The sequence below is a fragment of the Mustela nigripes genome, chromosome 1, assembly GCF_022355385.1.
Source record: "Mustela nigripes isolate SB6536 chromosome 1, MUSNIG.SB6536, whole genome shotgun sequence".
NCBI lineage: Eukaryota > Metazoa > Chordata > Mammalia > Carnivora > Mustelidae > Mustela > Mustela nigripes.
In genome coordinates, this window is record NC_081557.1 from 150,380,778 (window position 1) to 150,401,505 (window position 20,728).

General features: G+C 33.9%; 1 protein-coding gene across 12 annotated transcripts in view; it reads right to left on the reverse strand.

The window, feature by feature from the left end:
- Positions 1-20,728, reverse strand: part of MAPK10 (mitogen-activated protein kinase 10) — a 593,666-nt gene that overhangs the window by 71,041 nt on the left and 501,897 nt on the right. For 11 of the 12 annotated variants that reach the window (XM_059375288.1, XM_059375259.1, XM_059375269.1 and 8 more), the window contains 5 exons: positions 18,273-18,402; positions 14,236-14,294; positions 13,245-13,383; positions 12,365-12,530; positions 9,859-9,930 (listed from right to left, as the gene is read on the reverse strand). In XM_059375288.1, the coding sequence (XP_059231271.1) occupies positions 9,859-9,930; positions 12,365-12,530; positions 13,245-13,383; positions 14,236-14,294; positions 18,273-18,402 (566 nt within the window). Of the gene's footprint in view, positions 1-229; positions 302-9,858; positions 9,931-12,364; positions 12,531-13,244; positions 13,384-14,235; positions 14,295-18,272; positions 18,403-20,728 lie in introns of all 12 variants that reach the window. The other variant, XM_059375342.1, reaches the window with a different exon arrangement.

Genomic DNA, 20,728 nt, shown 5'->3' on the forward strand with positions numbered 1-20,728 from the left:
AGATATTTTGAAAGCATGCTGAATGTTTGATACTGTATTATCCACGTAAGATCTATCTAGGAGACTAGGTTACTCTACCACGATGCCAGCTGGTAAATATTTGACATTGGAGTCCCTTAGAACCCCTGTAAAGATGGTGAGTACATACCACCAGCAGTGTTGTGTTAGACCAAAAGGAATTGATTTGAGAATGACACCCAGGGAGACCACTGGATGCTAAGAAGGATACGATCAGTGCCAGGAAACAGCACTGCACCTTTTATCATTTCTCCCATGATGCACCCTACTGACCACATGTCAACTGAAAACAAAAATGAAATGAAGATAAACAAGAAGATAGGAATAGAACAGCAAATAAATGAAAACACTTGGCTACCTACGCTGTAGAGCAACGGTTTGACCTCTCACTGACTGGCTCAGAGGCCAGTCTCATGATCATTATTGTTTTAAAACAGCAAAATAGGGAGAGCACAAGAATGTCAGGGCCCTCTCTGCTATGCAACTGAACTAACAGTGCCACTCGATGCTACTTAATGCATGATAATATTACTTTGCAATTATAATTCAATGATTAATTTAGTTTTTGATTTAAAAGGTCTAATTTGCATTCATCTACTAGAGTCTTACTGATTTGTATTGTAAATTATTCTAGATTGTTTTAATATGGGAAACATGCAAATTGGTTTCTTTTTTATTCTTTCATATACCATATTTGAAAAAAAAAAAAAAAAGCTGAGCTGCCAGAAACCTCAGAAGAAAGGGTTTCTTTTACAAAACACAGTTACTCTTATTTATAAATATGAATAAATTTCCAGAAGTGAAATGCCAGTTCAAGAATGAATGTTTCGAAATATGCTGGCTCAGTTTCATTGACTCCCATCAAAGGAGCATGTTTCTAAACAGGAAGCCTTGCCTTATTCTTATAAACATGGTTGCTTTATAATGGCAAGAAATACTGGCTTTCAAAACGGGATGGTTCAACATGAAATGAACAACATGATTTAAAGAGCTGACACTTCTCAGAATATGAATCCAGAGAAACCCAGAATTCAAGGTGGAATTACAATGGCTTCTCTACTATTGCCAGTTATCATCCAGAACTTAAAATCAGTAAGCTAGGGCAGAGGGCACACAGGGAGGGGCAAAATGGGAAAAGGCGAAGCAAGAAAGTAAAATCTCTCTCTTTAACCATACTTGGTTACTCACGTGTTCCTATTGAAAAGTCAGAAAGAGAGATAAGTCATTCTTAAGGGGGAAGATAACCTAGAAGAATAAGGGATGTTGAGGGGGAGCAAATAGGAAAAGGCATTAAAATAGCAGTACACTATAATTTTGCTCCACTTACTCTTCAAATTACATTTTGTAATTTGGCAGTGACCTTAAAGAATTCCTCATAAGATTCTTTCCAATGTGAAAATCTCACTCAGGTTAAACTCAAAGTTTCCATTATTTGACTTAACACCTAAACAGAATGATCACTGCAAAGAAATGGTTACAGCTTTGAAGGTGACAAGCATACCAACAGAAGCAAATCTGTTTTGCTTCCATTTTAGGAAAGCAAGTGACATGCAAAAATATCAGGGAAAGATAGAGCAAACAGTTGCGCATCTCTTTATTATTAATGCATTTGTAATTATGGATAATGCTTGCCTCACAAGAGAGAGAGAATCTTTGATTAACAGAAAAAAGATCTCTGAAAATGCATTTATTTTGGAATTGCAAGTTTTCTTATCATACTGTCCAAAGTGACCAGTCTAACTTGCTATTTACAGTGTATCTATTTTTATAGATATTGTGGAAGACAAAGACAAAAAAAAATAGATAAAAACTCAATAAGCAGGGTTTTCTCTTGCCTGTACCTATTCAAACACTCTGAAAAGGTGGCTTCTGCCACAAACAGAATCTGGGAGTATTTGTATCAGGGAGTTAGAAAACATCAATTTTTATTTTTTATTTAATGAAAAAAATCTCTTCTATATTATCTCTGGCAGATACTCATTTTTCTACTACAAAACCAACTCGATTGCTTTTTAACTCTATAGCTTTGGTCAAGGTACTTCATCTCTCTTAATATAAATTTCATCCTCTAAAATGGGGATGATAAATAGTATTTATCATGTAAAAATTTTTAAAAAGGATTTGATAGGATTATGTGTGGTAAAGATCCTTCTACATTGCTTGGTAACTAAGTATAACTATATATTGGTATTAAATATATTCTGGAAAAGTTTATTCAATGTTTATTTAATATTATATTTAGATATAATAAGGAAGTCTTTCCAGTGAGGGAAACTCACAAGTCACTGGGTGATCCTTTCACTGTTAAAACCACTTAAAAATGCATTCCACATAATCAATCACAGCTGACCCTATGGAACTTTTCCCATTATCTAAAAAGAAATTGCCCGGCTTCCTCATCTAAATAATAATCTTAACTTATGCAAATATAGCCTATTATCCCTGGCCACTCCTTTCCTAAAACTGACAGATTCTCATGTTTCAGACTAAAATCCCTTGACTTTCACTCCCTTGCATATACCTTTAAATAACTGCAATAACAGTAACAGTTGATCTAAATGGAATCTTAGTCCTTATGTTGCTTTAGATAGTTGTTGGTTTAATAATTGGTATTAATAATTGGCATATCTTCCAGTTCTCCTTTGTGTGGCTCTGCTGGATGCAGATATTTCAAAGTTAAAAGAGATTAGTTTTGGAAATTTATCTTCATGTCAGAACCCAAACTAGACTTAATAGATCATAAAGCTTTTCAAAAAATAATGCTGAGATAAAAACTCTAGATCTGAACTACTGATTAATATAATGAGCTCTATTTTCTCTATTTTAAGGAAGCTTTGAGTAAAAATACCCTAGAAACCTTCGCAATTTCCCATTCTCATTTAACCTTATTCACTAATCATTATTCCTACAGACTCTCCATGCTTATGCCACCTAAGTGGGTGAGCCTTGTGCCTAGAAATGATAAACTCTATTAATATGAATTACGAACATAGAATATATGCACATTTATATGGATCTTTATATACTCAAGACAAGATTGTTTCTCAAGATAAACTCATTGCACCAGATTTTGTGAATTATTCATCACAACTAAAATAGGAAATAGGTAATAAAAGAATTTGATACTAAATCTTACTGGAACAGGGAGGTGGGGTTGGTGGTAAGTCTTCCCTCAACTAATATACATATCTGCTTAGCAAGAAGATTAGATTATTTTATGAGATTTGTCAAGATAGTTCAATGAATACTGATCATGCATAGACCTGAGAAGAAATTTGCAAATTCGATTACTGTTGGAAACTGGATTTTGATGCTTTCTGAGACTGCCTGATACAGTATTTGGTCTCTGTAAGAGTTTTGTACATGAGTGCTGCCCAGTTAGAATTCTGGTTGCTTTTATGATTCTGATTTATTACATTTCCTCCTCTCCCATCATCAGTATTCCCATTGGCAGAAAGAAAATTCATTTGCAATGGTGACACTCAGAAACTGAGTCACTTTCCCTTGAAGGGACGTTAAGTAAGTTTTGGTGTTACTAAATTATGGTGATTAATTCTCTAAATGAGAAAATCTCAAGTGTCATCGTATCATTTGTCAGGCATTAAATTATGCTAAGTTATCTTCTTTTTTTCTGTTCTAGCCAAGAGAGAGAAATGATATAATGCAGGCTCTGGCAGCTTAAATCTAAATAAAGCATTCTATTGCTATTTCCACATTCTGTCCAATGACTTGGGTTGTAATCGACAGTGAAATGTTTTTGGACTATGTGAATGTCTATCTAGGAACCTGGCAAATATCTTCCAAGTAGGGCATTATGTGACTCTGGTAACACAATTGTGAGAACGCATTGTTTTTCTCCCTAATCTAACTATAGCTTCATTTGACATAGGATTCAGACAATGTGTTTTGATATATTTTCTTTCAAAGCATACCACAAAATACAATAGCAAGATTTCATATGATTTTCTAATATCACAATGTTTCTTTGAAAAGTTTGTTTCAAAAGTTATAAATTTAGATAGTCAACAAGAGCACATTGTTTTAAACTTCAGTGAAGAGAAGGGATTATAAAAGACTAAAGAAACATATATATTTTACACATGTAAGTCTAAATAAGAAAAATAATATTTGTGGAATGTTAAATATTCTAATGCCAAGAAATCAAAGGAAGATTTTCTGTCTGAGGCTACCGATTCAACTTGCTTTTCTTGTTTTAGAACTTCTGTGTCATTATATTATTAATTTTTAACCTTTATTTAAAACACTTTCTATTTCTGATTTGCTTTTTTATGAAACAGAAAAAATTCACTGAAACTTGGAGCAAAGGAGAAAATTTTTACCTTTATATTAAGTTACAAATAAAATAAACTAATAAACTTACAAAATATTTTGCCATAAAAAAGATTTAAATAATTTTTACTGCACCAATTTGTTTTAAATGTCATTCTTCAAAATCCATATAATTCTGTAGTGTATAGGAATAAGTAATTCAAAGAAGTCCTAATGTTGAAAAATGTCTTTTTCTTTAAACTTTTCTTTTTTACTTTTCATTGTTCTGATCAATAAACAAATGCTGGCTCCAGATGTCTCACATCATCACCACTATCAGTATCTTCACTTTATTCTGTACATCAGGTTACAGAAGTATTTTAGCAAATGGCAAACTTTATTTTTTTTTTTTTGCTTTTTACTATTGTCTAATTCACAGATAATTTTCATTTCTCATCCTTTGAGAGAAATTTTTTATTCTAGGTAGACTTTCAGTTATTTTCATTTTTTTATAGTTTATCTAATTCAATTTGAAGGTTATTTGGGCTAGAGTATCCCCAATCTAATTAACTTTATAAAAGAAATATTGTGTTTCTTAGCTTTGAAAGTATTTACAGGTATGTGTATGTTTGTAAACATCTAATGTTTATATGTACATAGAAATCCTGTAAGATAAGGAGAGGAGGTATTTTATAAAGTAAATTAAAATTTAGAGGAGGTCACATGACCAAACAGAACAGGACCAGAAGCCAATTCTTGGATCCCTATTACAGTATGCACTTGACTTTCAGTGGACTGTGGAAGGAAGAAAGGGGGTTGCACACAGAAGGTATCACTGTTCACAAACTCTGTCCTAAGGGCCACCTGAAGCCAGGACAGTTTGAATGGAATATCACAGTAATGACGAAAGAATGTATTGTATTGTTTGTGGCTCTCCCCCCTTGATATTTTTCACTTCATCAAAAAAAATCACTCAGTATTCTGTCTATAAAACTGTAGAGGAACAGGAAAAAATAATATGCTTTTAAACTTTTCTGCATGCATTTCTAGGAGACGGAACTTCTGAGTACTCCCAGGAGAGCTTTGCGGAAGCTAGCCCTCAGCAGCTCCTCTCCTAGACATCAAGGGAGACATCTGGAATTACCAATCTAGTGATTCCTGTCTTACTCAGATTTTCTCAAAATAATAATAAAAGAGTAGTAAAAAAATTAATGGTAAAAACATATTCTTTTAAACAAGTACAAAGAAATAAAAATAAAAAGTTTTTTTAATGTTCATGATTATCTGCAATGTGTTTATGGGTATGAAAGAATGACTGAAGTTTTACTTCATGCCTTTATTTAAAGTCATAAATCATATATGGTTTGAGATAATACTGTATTACCATAATATTAGCTTCAGACTATAGTAATGTATTAGTTGCAAAAGTTTATTAGAAAGTAAGCATGGTTATTTCAAAGAGGTAAGGAGTAAGAATATCTCTCTGCATTAGAGATTCACTTTGATTCACTTTACTTTGACTATTCCTAATTTTCATGTTCAAGCTTAGAAAAGCTCTGACATTCATTAAGTTTGAGGATGTTTTCCTTATTTACTCAAGTACATTTTTGACAAATCATTTATCTGTTCCTTAACTTGGCTCTTTGGCAAGTTTATATGTACATCATTCTCATCCTAACTGAAATTTCTCATGTCTTCAGAGGGAAAAGAAAAGGGGGCTATTTGGCCTTAATTGAAGATAATATACTTGAAGTCTAGAAATTTCAAATTTCAAATTCAGTGTGCCTCTCTTTAATATCCCCCTGGTCCAAGGAACTCTGACCAAGAACTCTAGATAAAGGGCTTCACAAGTCTTGCTTGAAGAAGCTGTTGCCATGTTAAGTAGAATGGAAGAAAAAAAATGTAAAAAGAATATATCTAAAAGAAGTAGGCTTTAAGAAAGAATTTGTATTATATGAAAATTCTACTGGTATTATGAAACTTCAGTAATCCAGAATATGGCATGCCCCCTTTGGAGCTTGAGGTGGGGAGAGAGTCAGGGACTAAATGCCCTTTAAAAAAAAAAAACACAACTTCTAAGACAGCGTAACTTTACTATAAGATATTGTTGAAAGAAACAAAATCTGAATGAAATGCAAAATGACTGATACCTCTTTTATGACCATTGGACTAAAGAAGATAATGGACATCATATATTTACTGTTAACTTGAAATTTGTCATGGGCTGAAGAATTTTAAGTAATACCATATGTCAATATATAGCCTGTGAAATAGGCTTTAATTATAACACTATAATAAAAATTGAATGTGTAATAGTGTATGTTTGTATAATTAAACTATTCACATGATAAAAACAAATATTTTATAAATAATCCCTTGGATATTAAAAAAATCAAAAAATTAATTAATGGAAAAGCAAATATGTATGTATGTACGTGTACATATGTGTGTATGTATATACGTATTTTGCCAACACTTTAATAGTCAAGAAACTACCCTATAATATCATCTGGATCATATCAGTAGCTCAGAAACCCACACAGTGTTTCTCAAAATACAAAGACCATTTTAATGCAGGAAAATAGAAACTTCAGTCATAAATAATAATTTCATAAGATTTCCCAATTTGTCAAGATGTTTTACTATTTTTGTTGTAGGTTCAGATTAAGAAAGAGAATGTTAAAAAGTTCTGTGGGAGAGAGGAATAATGTTGATCATGATGATAGAGCAATATATAATTTTTCACCCTCAGAGAAATTTAATAGAAATTACTCTGAATAATTATAAGGAAAAGTCACAGGAACTTATGATTGCTTTTTTTTACATCTCTGAAGAGTCTCAGAAGAAATCAATTAGCATATACCGCACTTTGCTATTACTATCAGTACAGGCTGGAATCATTTTAATATGCTAAAATGTTGGTATGATTCGTCTCTCCATAAATACTCCATCAATCCCAAATCTTGTATCTGATCATCATGGTTAGTGAAATTAATTCAATGCTCTGATATTTTGACTATTGGTGGGAAGCTCTAATCATAAACTTGTAGCTTCATGTAAAGATTAATGAAACAATTCCACTCAAAAACACTGAGTACAGTAATCCACTGTTTAATAGGGATGCTACCATTTAATTTTTAAATGTGGTCATGACTTAAGATATTAAATTATAATTTTAATTAAAGGTAAAATGAACTAAGGATTTAAATCTAAATGAAAACATTTCCAGAAAAATGGCAGTTCTTCTAACACATTTTATCTGGAAATCATTTACTCATATTTAAGTAAAATTTAACTTAAGATGTTTTCCACTATAAGTCTCTATACATATCTTTTCCATTGACTTTTAAGTCTGTATGCAAGCTCATTATCATATATGGCAGTAGGCTATCAAAGACCATTATTTTATATGATCATCACTGAGATAAAGGGATACCGAATATAAATCCATATCACAATCTAAATTTTTGTTTTAAAGTTTATTCAATTTCTAGGATCACTTTTTTCAAGGACATACATTTTATGTACTGATGTTAGCACAATTTACTCTCTAAAGAGTAACTAACTCTCTAAATATTTAGTTCTAAATATTTTCCTGAAACAAACTATAATAAAAGGGAAAAAAGACCTCCAAGAAAACAATCATTGGAAGAATAGAGAATTATCAATATGATGTTATTATCTTTGTTTGCTTTTTTTCCTGAAAGACATTTTGGGCTAGAAAATGTTTTTTGACTTTTTCTAATTTTATTGGCTTTTAAATTTAATACTGCTAAAATAGGAGAAAAGTAATCCTGATAAATGTCTGAAGAGCTATAGTAGATCTCAGAGAACCAGGCCACATGGAAATCAAGTGACTTATAATAACATCACATGGAAATGAGATATTTTGTGACTTTTTATGTTCCACTAACCAGTGCATTATAAAGACATAACTGTGCAACTTCACTTTGAGTACTGATTGAGAAGTTCCTTTTTTTTTTTTTTTTTGGTCTGAAATATATTATACCCCAAAGAAAAAAGCACATACATACACACACACACATACTCCTACATTTATATGAAGTTGGTACATTTAAATATGAATTTAAATTATAATATTATTTAATTCAACTACCTTGGATATTTAATTTATTCTCCAAATATAAATAGTTTAAAATAAAATAAAAGTAAAAGGAAGTATTGTCATTTTAATATCAACATAGAAACTGAGATATTTTATATGCTTTTTTTTATATCCTCAAAATCTAGTATGCATTTTGCACATAAAATAAACCTCAGTTCAGACTAGTCGTAATTTTAGTATTGAATAGCTACATGTGCTTAGTGGCTACCTAATGGACAGTATAGTGTTAGAAGATGTCAGTACTCTTGCTTTACTATTGGAATTTAGAGAGTATCTTACTAATACCCAGCAGAATAAATAAGGGCCTACAGAAATGAGTGCTCACGGTGGCATAAATTTCTCATTGAATTTACTAAATAATAATCATAATCTTTCTTACGTAATAAGAGAGTTCCTTAATAGAGTTTTCTTATTAATCAGATACAATATTTAATAGAGTTATAGACCACATATTTATTGCGAGTTTCTAAAAAATTTCATATGTAGTAAATATACTAAACTCAATCTTGCATTATCACTGTTAAAGTTGGCAACTGTTCCACCTAGATTTGCATGATTGTGTGTTATGAGGGTATTTCTATATGTATAAAATATATTCTCTATTAATATATAAACTTTATTACCTACATATTGCAAACACTAATATGTGACATTGTTTGAGAATGAACTTTTGGTCATTTCAGAAATATGCAAGCTCACTTAATAATTCTAAATCATAGATAGCTCTCCAAGAAATTTCTGATGGATTCTAGTATAGGATTTAGTGGTAGAAGTTGAATAAATATTACTTCTTAAAATTTTAAATTTCATTGGAAAAGCAATTATCTGAGTCTCAGTCATATCTCCAAGTCAAGTATGGGAAGCCTATTTTAAACCCTGCTGATCTCTGGCAATCTGAATTATAATTATGATTTTTAAATGTGGAAGTTCAAGTTTTAAGGAGGATATGCTATATTGACCTATTTAAGACTGGACAGTGTCAAGAGTAATCCAAATCAATGAAACTAGACAGAAGTTTAGGATGTCAGCAAGGAGAGAAATTATTATGCCTAAATGTTGTAGAAGCATAAAATAGTTTTAGAAAAAAGTGGAAAATACTTACAAATAGTAACTCTTTTTGCTAGTTATAAGATAAAGACATTTTAATAATTTGGGATTTGGTGACTTCTCTTATTTACAAAAAAATAGTAATGCTATTTTGAGTTACAGACAAGAAAATAATTTAAAGAAAAAAAGTCCATTAAAAATTTAATTAAAACAGATCATTGCAGCAGGGAGAGTTCAGCACTGGTCAGATTATATAAATCATCACTTTGCTTTTTAATCACAATGACACCACTTACCCAACTTTTTGCTTCTATCTTTACTCTCCTGGTAAAATCATTATATGTTTAAAGGGAGAGAGAACAAAACAGGTAAAGCTGCAGCAAAAGGTACAAGGATACAGTCCCTTCCTGGAAAGAGGATTTTGTGGCGAACCATTTCTCCCATAATGCATCCCACAGACCATATATCCACTAGAACAGGAGAGAGGGAAGTGAAGAAAAGGGAGGAAAGTAAAGTTAACTAAGATAATTGATCTCTGAAGGAGGAGGAAAAAAGAACAGTTTGATTAGAAGGTACAATTTTGGTCTCCCACCAAAAGTCACACCCAAATCAAAACCAACACTGTAATAGTACATTAGCAATGTTTAGTATGAGAACTCATATTAATTTTTGAAAATTACGTTATGAGTACCTCAGATCACCTCTGTAGTGCCAGTGCCAAAGAGGTGACATGGAAAAACAGAAACTACACCAAATGCATCTCCATAGCAGGTGGCTGCTAACAGAGATCAGGGGGTTTTGACTATTTGCTGGATATAGCGAAAATAATTTTAATCAGTCTTTTCCATTTTCTATTCCACTTGGTTATGTGGAAGACCACTCTTTTGTTCCCTCGTTTTTGTTTGTTTGTTTGTTTAGTTGGTTGGTTCAAAACAGCATACACGCAAGCAAATCCAAGAAACTAGGAAACGGCTAGAACCATGGTTTAAAGGCAGAAGTATTGGAATCCCTGGTGTTCGGGACTTAGTTTTTCCTTCAGAAGTTATCCTTGCAAATAAACATCAGTTTTAGTTTCTATTTGAAGTATTTCAAGAATAAAGATATGATCAATTAGCACATGTATAAAGGAGTCATCTGGAAGTAAAGTGAAAAGGTATTAAAGGTGTTTAAAAATTGTTTTGTTTGTTTGTATTGTTTATTTCTCAGTTGTCATACTCGTTAACCAAACATGCTTCGCCTTCTCTTACCAATCTTTACCGTCTTCCAGCTTGCTTTTTAGTAAGGACCAAGGCAACTTTGGGGCAAAAACATTAGGCTGAAATTTTTTTGGGGGAAGGAAGGCAGGGTTAGGTGCATGGGATAGCTGGGCATGCCTGATAGAGGAACAAGCGGGTTTTCTGCATGATAACCTTCCTCTCATAGGCAAGAGGTCAGCACAAGGGTGCTAGCTATGCCTTCACAGATCTAGAGAAGTAAAAAAAAAAAAAAAAATTAAGGCAGAAACTTGCAACCTTTTCTGGTGAGGGAAGGAAAAGGGAGGAAATCACGTGCCATTTGTGCAGCAAAGATCCATAACACTATGAGAGGAAAATTCAGACCCCAGCCCCAGGCTCTGTAGATGTTTGATTTCTTGATTTCTTAAAATTGGTTCCCCTTTGATTTTTTTACAAACAGCCTGTGAAAAATGTATACAAATATCTTCTTTTCCAAATAAGTTAGCTGTGATATTAGACCTTGGGAAGAGGAGTAGATTTGCCTCTTCCAAGTTAAAAGGTAACAGAATCCTGCCATCGTTCACCAAAACGAACCTGACCTTCCCAAGAGCTGACTTCTCCCTTTCCTCTGCACAAATGCACAGAACTATTGGCCTCCTTCTAATCTGAAAGTACACAAAGAAATTTTTTAAAACTTTGGTGGCCAGGGAATTTTCATAAATGCACCCTGTAGTACCTGCATGTAAAAATAAATGGATAATTATTTTTATAAAATTTATAAAAATAGACTGCTAGGAATTAAATAGAATAAAACATAAAGTAACCATGCAAGATACACTGAGCACATACATCCAATCCTAATTTACAACAATTTCAATTCTTAGGTTTATTAGATATATTTTTTAATATGTTACATTACTTGTTAGAGGTATTCTTTTCAAAATAATATATGGCAATGCATTCTAATAGATGTTTTATAAGGCCTTTAATAAAATCAAATTGCAATGCATTTTGAAGATTCTTTTCTTTAAAAGTGTTCATGAATACTAGATTTTTTTAATATAAAATTGAATATTTTCTCCATGATTTGGAACTTGTGAAAATTTACTAGGTATTTGCTATCCTAAATATTACTCACAGAGCAGTTTAAAGGATTAAAGAAACTCTTATCCAACTTGAACAATTTGGATTATTCTAAATTGACTATCCTTTGAGCATTTATAAGATTCTTGCTCCAAGGATTTGTGACATCTTTTTGTCTTTTCCTAGGAATAGAGCCATCAACCTAAGATAGCTACAACGCCAAATGGCTAAATGCAACAGACTACTTCCTGTTTTCAGACTCACTTAGAGCTAAGCTGCAACTCAGATAGCAATTTGTCTCAATAACTCCAGCATATGTGCTAATCAATACCTGCCTGACTGTTTAATCAGATTCTATCCACAGTTCTTTTTGGCCATAACATGTTAGTGTTCTTATGGCAAAGCTTACTTTTCAGAGACATCCTTCTCATTTTTAATGAGTGATTCTTCCTAGTAGTATTTTTAAAAACCTTCTAAATATGAACGTTGGTGGTCCTATTAAAAATATATATACATATACATGAAAGAGAACGTTGCCCTTCGCCATCTAACATGTATACACATTTTCTTCATGGTTTCTGTGGCTGCTGTTCCGAAACCTTCTTACCATTCTCCTTGTAGCCCATTCCCAGAATAACCTCGGGGGCTCTATAATAACGTGTGACCACATAAGGAGTCATCATGAAGCTCGTGCCTGCCGTCCTGGCCAGTCCAAAGTCGAGGATTTTCAATGTACAATCAGACTTGACTACAATGTTACTTGGTTTTAAATCCTGACGATAGGAACAAGAGAAGAAATTAAAAGCCAGCAGCAAATGGAACATATAATTTCTATCTACTCAATCAACATGGCAGTCTTGTAATAGTACTGTTAGGGCCCCCCTCCTTGACTGCAAAGCATTATATGAAGCAAATGATTACTGCTCTGAAAGAAGTTTACAATTGGATTTTTGAGATTTTTAAGATATCGCCAAAAACTTCTTAAACCCAGAAGAGAATTGGACTATCAATTTTACAATTTAGGATCATCTTGGGAAGAGGTTGTAGAATAAATGACATATCATTTTTGTCATTGTTAGGTTTCTCCTTGTGGCAACATAGACCTTTCAGCTTATTTTTCATTTCTAGGCCTGACAGAAATGCAGATCAGGGAAGCTGTCTTTATGCTGCCAGAGACAAACTGTGGAAACAAAACAGTCTTATTTCAGCTGCACATATGACCTCTGCCAATCAAGGGACTTGAAAACATGAGGCTTCTCAGAAGTTGACTCTTAATGCGCTGAAACAAAATGCAAAACAAAAGCAGCTACAGTATCGCTTAGATTTTCTTCTACACATTAGTGAACTTTGCGCTAATTCTATTTTAAAAGAAATGAGGAAGTACATTATATTCCACTTACCCTTTCTACATAAAGAAAATAAACTACAGTTGCTCTTTCTTTTCTCCAGAAACACCTTAATTATACTTCTGGAGGAGGTGGTCTTACCCTGTGAATAATTCCAGCAGAATGAAGGTGCTTGATGCCACACAACATTTGGTATAGCAGGTAAGACATTCGCTCATGGTCTAATTCCATCTGAATCACCTGACACAAGTTGGCATCCATCAGTTCCATGACTAAGTAACTGGAAAGTAAATCCACAAGGTTAGTTCTAAATCACAAGATCTGTGAAGTTCTTCAAAGAGGCCAGAATCCCCTCCTAAACCCATAAGTCTTCCAAACTTCCCAGCTCTACCTTTGACCGAGTTAAGATTATGAAAAACTTTCATGTATTGGCCACATGTTAGCCATGCTAACTCTACCACAGGTTACTAACAGAAGTGGCATTTATTAGTGTGTGGTCTCTGTTCATATATTTTCTATTTTCCCCCTACCCATATATTTTCTACCTTCATCTTGTCCTGACTTTTCTTCAAATTCCCTGAATTCTTTCTTCAGTATTATGATTACAAATAAGGAAAAAAAAATCAAAAGAGCATCTTCCACTAAATGCCATGTATCTGTGTCAAAGAAGACAATGTACTAGGATTCATTTTCTCTCCTCTGTTATTGTCACTTTACTTTTAGATAGATTCTTTTTGCACAAAATCAGAGGCACCACAGAAATAGAAATAAAGATTTTAAAATGATTTTTAACATGGCTTTCTTATAATTTATTTCTCAAAGTGAATAGAGTCATTCTAGAAAGCTCAAAGTCGATTGATAATAAAAACACATAATAATAAATCTCTGATTAAATCAAGGATATTGGACAATAAAGCACAAGCACCAGAAGACCAGTCAGAAGCAGAAGTGTCTTTCCAGGAAGTAACACCAGAAACAGAACCTTCTATTCCATCACTGGATCTTTTTCATTTGCTATTAGCTCTTATCTCCCTTCAATCCCTACAAGGGATTTCATCCATTGATTTTGTCAATTTCCCTTGAGTTGTTTGAGTGCTATGCTCTCCCTTCCTTCATGAGTTTTCTTACTTACACATCTTGGAACTCCTCCAATGTTTTCTGGGGTGTGAAGACATTTAATAAACTAATAATCTGGAAAAGAAACAGTAGAAGGGATAGAGGAAGGAGAGAAAGAAAAAGGGAGAGAATGAATTATTTAAAAAGCATATTTAAATGAGTATTTAACCCAACTCAAAGTCATACACTAGTCCTACAATAGAAGAGAAAAGTTGGAAAAAAATTTTTGCAACAGTCTCACAGAACACAGAAAAATGTATTCAGAAATAAATACATGATGTATGTCTTCAAGTTAAATATAATTAAAAAGCTTAAGTTCTTAGACAGAAGGAAGAGTCAGAGAAGGTACATAATCGAAATACTGCCTAGAGTGTGATAATCCTTGGTAGAATACAGAGTAGTAATTAACAAACAAAAAGAAGAAAAGCCATGTAAGAAAAATGGGCAGCAGCAAAACACCCACCAAGATGTAGCAAGGTCATGTTTTTTCTCCAAATGAATGAGGTGGTTCTCTAACTTAAGATTTTTTTGTGTGTTGCTATTTAGTTTTTTGGCTTCTATTTCACACACAAATATTATTTAAACTAAGCTATAATGATAGGTTGGGAAAAGGTATATTCTAGATGATATCACTGTGAATTTACTGGAAAATATATTTTAAAATTTATCAAAATTCTGTTTCTTAAATGTTTTTTTTTCCTGTTTTGTTTATTTTATGTATTAGGTAGCAAAGAGGTTTACCTTCTAACATAAGTAAATTAAAAAAAAAAAAACTTTGTCACATTTCCAAATATACTGCTTACATAAACAACTCAAAATGTCCTTTCAGCTAAATATTCTCTACTAAGGAGCCAGTACAAAATAAAAATTTTAAAATATGGATAACAATCTTCTACTCATAGGATAGAACCAACTATTTCACTAAAACTGGACAAGAACAAGTTTCAGATTTAAACATTTTAAGCTATGAATTAATAAATTTTAGTAAATTTTATAAGTGGTATGGAAACATATGCAGTGATTTTAAATATCTGAGAAATGTTCAGATGCTCTCATTTTTCCCTTGTAAATTCTAGGGAATTCTGTAGGCCACATGGAGCTTTCATTTGTTGAAGAATTATTGACAAAAAAAAAAAATCACAAAGTATCTTACTCTGTTAACTGATAGAGTATGTTGAAAAATGTCTTTGTGATACATCTTTCATTGTGTATATCACACATATTTGGTGGGCCTGTTTTTCTAGTATTTCATCAGTCTTGCAAAGTAATTCATTTTGGTATTTGTTCAAACAAAATCATTAGAGACTGTGCACAGGCACACACACAAATACACACACATACCCCATACAGAAACAACCCTTAAATATGGAAAAATGATAACCTGTATCACCTGGAAAATGAATAATCTAGCTATTCCAAAATTAATTTAGACAATAGCATTACAATTTTGCGTAAATTGAGATTATTTTAAAAGGTAACTTCTCCACTATGTATTCTTATTTTCCCATTTCCTAGTCCCCTGTTTTATAGCTTCATCTTCTCTGATTTCCCTCTGTTCTTTCTTTGCTCCCTTGTAAATTCTAATGTCTTCTACTAATCATTTGGAAACTGTGTTTCCATTTGCCTAAAAAAAATCACATCACAGCTATTTTCATTTTGTTTCAACAATTTCACACAGGAATCTGATCCAGTTCCTTTATTCTAGCATCCTTAAATTTTCTTTATTATTATTATTATTGTTGTTTTTTTGACAGGCAGGGATCACACATAGGGAGAGAGGCAGGCGGAGAGAGAGTGGGGAAGAATGCTCCCTGCTGAGCAGAGAACCTGATGCAGGGTTCAATCCCAGGACCCCAAGACCATGACCTGAGCGGAAGGCAGAGGCTTAACCCATGGAGCCACCCAGGCACCCTTATTCTAGCATCTTAAAATGCAGATATGAATCAGTGTTTTTTCTGGCCCCACAATCACATTAGCTCTCACTTCCTAGAATTAAGCATTAATTTTCTAAATGCACTCTCTTCTCTATTATTAAAGATTTAGTTGGGATTACTTTAATGTTTTACTTTACTTTCCATAGCATTTACAGAGTTCTGCATTCTGACTGCTTTTATGTAGTACCACAAGTACTAATGTGGGAACTTCCATTTGGTTGTGAGTGAACTTCCTTTCTGTTAATGAGTTCTAGAAAATTAGTTCCACAGATGTACAGAAGGGCACATGGACATACACAAAAGGGGGGTAGCAGGTAGAAAGCCAGTTACAAATAATCTTTTCAATTGGGAAGTTCTTTTTAGGTATCATAAATGTGAACCTCTACATTTCAGTCAAGAACAGGGAGTAGGATTCCCTCAAATTCACCAGATACATGGGAATTTATCTACAGTGTGTTTATTGCATTATGGGAGTTAGAAGGAAGACAGGGGAAATGTAAATATATGAAGTCACAAACTATCAAAATTTCCCATGCATTGCTTCATTGCTTGCATCTATCCATTTTCCATTGCCCATGGGATTTCTCATCCTGTCTGCTATCATAAAAATAGATTACATTGGCCATGTGGTTAATCTTGTTCCTGCCTTTATTTAACATACTGGCAGAATAAATTGCTTTAGTAGAATGACTTTTCTTATGAATCATCCTTTCCATCATTTATACAGTCCTTTTTAGAAGTACCATGTTCCTTGCATGGTCAAATTAGAGATGGGTGCATTTTTCATAAAATTTGCCTCTTTAGTGAGACCTTTCCTGCTCACTCTATTTTAAAAAGCAAGCCCACCCACCCAGCACTGACTAGAATAATTTTCCTTCTTCACTTTGTTTTCCCTAATAGTGCTTATCACCATCTGACACTCTCTACATTTGCCTATCTATCTTCCGGATGGGCTTTTTCTTCACCAGTACAACATGAGCTCCACACAAGCAGGGATTAGCTTCTGTTATCTCCACTACTGTAATCTTAGCATCTGCATCTGTCCATGGGGCAGGTTTCACTTATTTAACAACTATGTGTCAAATGGCTGAATCCCAAAGTCAGTGAAATAGTAAGAGGAAAAGAGAAACATTGTCACTGGAGAAACAATCCACATATTTGTATTTCAAATATCTTCCAACTAAACTCTCATATATACATTTTCTTCTTAGTGAGAGATGGTTGTCCTCGTGACAGATTCCCTTGTTATAAAACTGTGCTGATAATTTCACATATCCTGTGTGATTTTCACACTTAAGAAAAACTTTGCAGGGAGTTAGGATAGCTATTGTTATAGTTTTAGTATAATAATTATCACTTATTTTCATCATACATTTAGATGTAATAAGTTATCTGCACTATATTTATAAATTCTTTATTAATAATAGTCATTATTCAAATCATGAGTGACCTCGCATGTACCCTTACTAAGAAGAACGGGAGCATAGAAAGAATTCTAGAAGCCTTTGTGTGCAGTGGAAGAAGCTTATACTCTGAAGTTGAAGAAAGTCCTATGATGGTATACCCTACTTAGTTCCCATGAGAAAAGGTCTTGATGATCCTGTCCTGATGGCCTTTGCAGACATGTCGCCACACATAGGCCCAACCCTACAAAAAAGAAGATGCTGAAACAGAGTGAACATTCGAAGGCCACAGACTATAGCTAAAGGAAAAAGGAGATAAAAATTTTCACCCATTAATAATTAAATTTAAATTATAAAGAAATATAATGTTCTGCAGGATATTTTTTGGCTTTGTATTTGTTTGCTTTTGATTACTTTGGAAGAAGTCTGGAGCTCTCTGGTTATTTTGGAACAAGATAACCAAATATGGTTAATTTCACAGCAGGAAATATCTATCAAATTTATCCCTTCTTCCACCATATGGTTTTGAGATGATTTTTAAGCAGAAAGCTATCATGAGGACAATGAAATCAAATGTAACATATGGAAGGATAAACAATCTTAACAGGCAGAAATGACAAAGTAAAGAAAGCCCTTCCTACTCAAGTTGGCACACTGATGTTCTTTCTCCAATCTCACAGCCTCCCACTGCCAGAGAGTTAAAAATAACGACTCACGTTCTTATGGTTCACACACTTCATGAGGACCAGCTCCCGGTAAGCTCTCTTGGCATGCGTTTGGTTCTGAAAAGGTCTGCTGAGCTTCTTAATGGCCACATTTCTGTCAAGAACAGCATCATACGCAGCACTGCAGGGATCCAAGAGCAATCCAGAGTTAGGAACCAAGAAACCCTTAGAATTTCTGCCGACTAATATAACTAATATGGGTAAAGAAAATACTATTTTGGAATCCTTCTCTGATACTTTCTCCTCAGGTCCCATGCCAATCAGGCTGTGAATAAAGATCTAGAAGTGACTAGTATCAAAGCATTCTACTTGCTAGGAAAAGAAAAAAAGGAGAGTATCTTGCCAAAAATCCCCAGCATATAACTGCCTCCTTGAGTGGGAGACAAAAGAAAAAAAGGAAAGTGCTCTGCTTTCTACTGGTCCAGCCCTGTGAATGTGGCAAGTCATTTAATGTCTCTGAGCTTGAATTTCTCATCTAATAATATGTAATATTCAGGTTTTCTCTAGCTATAAAACTCCATTGTAGTTTGGTGATTTTAAGTGAACATTATTCTTTCCCATTCACAGGAACCATATTCTAAGGTATAACCTTCATTGCCATGAATGCAAATGTTGTCTGATGGTAAAGTGTGCACATTAACAATAATGAAGCTCAAAATAAGGAATGTAATCATAGGGTTTTTAGAAGCATAAATAACTGCATTTAAATACAAAGACAGGAATGAATGCCACTAACATTCGATGCTTTCAAACTATTTGAGAGTGAAAATTTGCCATGCTTTGAAAAGCAATCCACATACAGGACTGTTTCTCCCACACTCACAATATGTGGGTCTGGGGATCAAATAAGGAACTGAGTCTCTTCTTGGTATTATACCTAATGATTCACTCACAGATTTTCGGCTCCCCCATCCCTGCAGCTTCAGATGGTGTTAGATTTTGTCTTAATTGCCAGGAAGGAATGCAGCAATCAGTGTTCTCTACAAGTGATCTGTTGACTTGGAAGTGGCATTAACGATGCAGTGTTCATGCCACTAAGCTAAAACATCAAAAAGGGATTACTGTATTGTAAGATAATGATGGACTAGCAGGATAAGATTAGACAAGGTCTTATAGTTCATCTGGTCCCTGTGTCCATTTAATACTTATTCTTCCATTTGATACTTATTCTCCTCCAAAATATCTCCATAAAGAGTTCAGGCAGTCTCTACTTAAGCATCTCCAAAAACATGATATATTAATATTGAGGCAGCTCATTATGTTGTTGAGAGTTAGAAATGTCATCATTCTAATAAGCAAAGTTGTCTCTATGGTTTCTAGTGACTTTCTCTGCCGACCAGGGTAACTCTTGAAGTAGAGTAGTCCCTTTTCCATTGTGGCATATCTATAATATCTGAAATCCATTAAAGGAATGAGCACAACCCTTGGTTTAGTCTATAAGCATCCAGTAGCTCTTGGCTCCTCTTATTTTTTCCCTAAGTCTTTTCTTTCTCAAGCTAAACACTACTAATATCCTACCACCATTTGTCAGAATGTGATTTCAGGTCCTATCACCATCTGGTCAGTTTCCTCTGTACAAATTCCAGTCTGTTGTTAACTGAAAATGTGGATCCTGAAGTGAATAAACATTGTGAGTCTAGGCATGGAGTATCACTGAAGATTAGGGTAGCGCTATCAACTTCTTTATTCATTCACTAGCTCCTTCACTCCACCAACACAGATAGTACAGCTAAGTCTGTCTTGGCTTTTTTTTTTTTTTTTTAAAGATTTTACCTATTTATTTGACAGACAGAGATCACAAGTAGGCAGAGAGGCAGGCAGAGAGAGAGGAAGGGAAGCAGGCTCCCTGCTGAGCAGAGAGCCCAATGCGGGGCTTGATCCCAGGACCCTGGGATCATGACCTGGGCCAAAGGCAGAGGTTTAACCCACTGAGCCACCCAGGTGCCCCTGTCTTGGCTTTTTGATAACAATATCACACACTATTGATTCACAGTGAAGCTATATTAATTAAAAATACTGTCTTTTTAAAAACCTGTGCTACTTTCAAACTATTCATGTCAGCATTTGATTCTGCTGTTCTTGTGAACCTATCAATGGCAGCACAGGTAAAGGAAAGAGTCAAATAGACCTATATCTTTTCAGTAGTGCCCAAGAACAACAGTGAATTTGGAAACACAGAAATAAAATTTGTTTTCTGTAGCTAAGAAATTGTATCAGCAGAAAATCAATCAAAACAGTCACCTTAATAAATGAAACAACGGGATTGGGAGGGAGACAAACCATAAGTGACTCTTAATCTCACAAAACAAACTGAGGGTTGCTGGGGGGAGGGGGTTTGGGAGAAGGGGGTGGGATTACGGACATTGGGGTGGGTATGTGCTTTGGTGAGTGCTGTGAAGTGTGTAAACCTGGTGATTCACAGACCTGTACCCCTGGGGATAAAAATA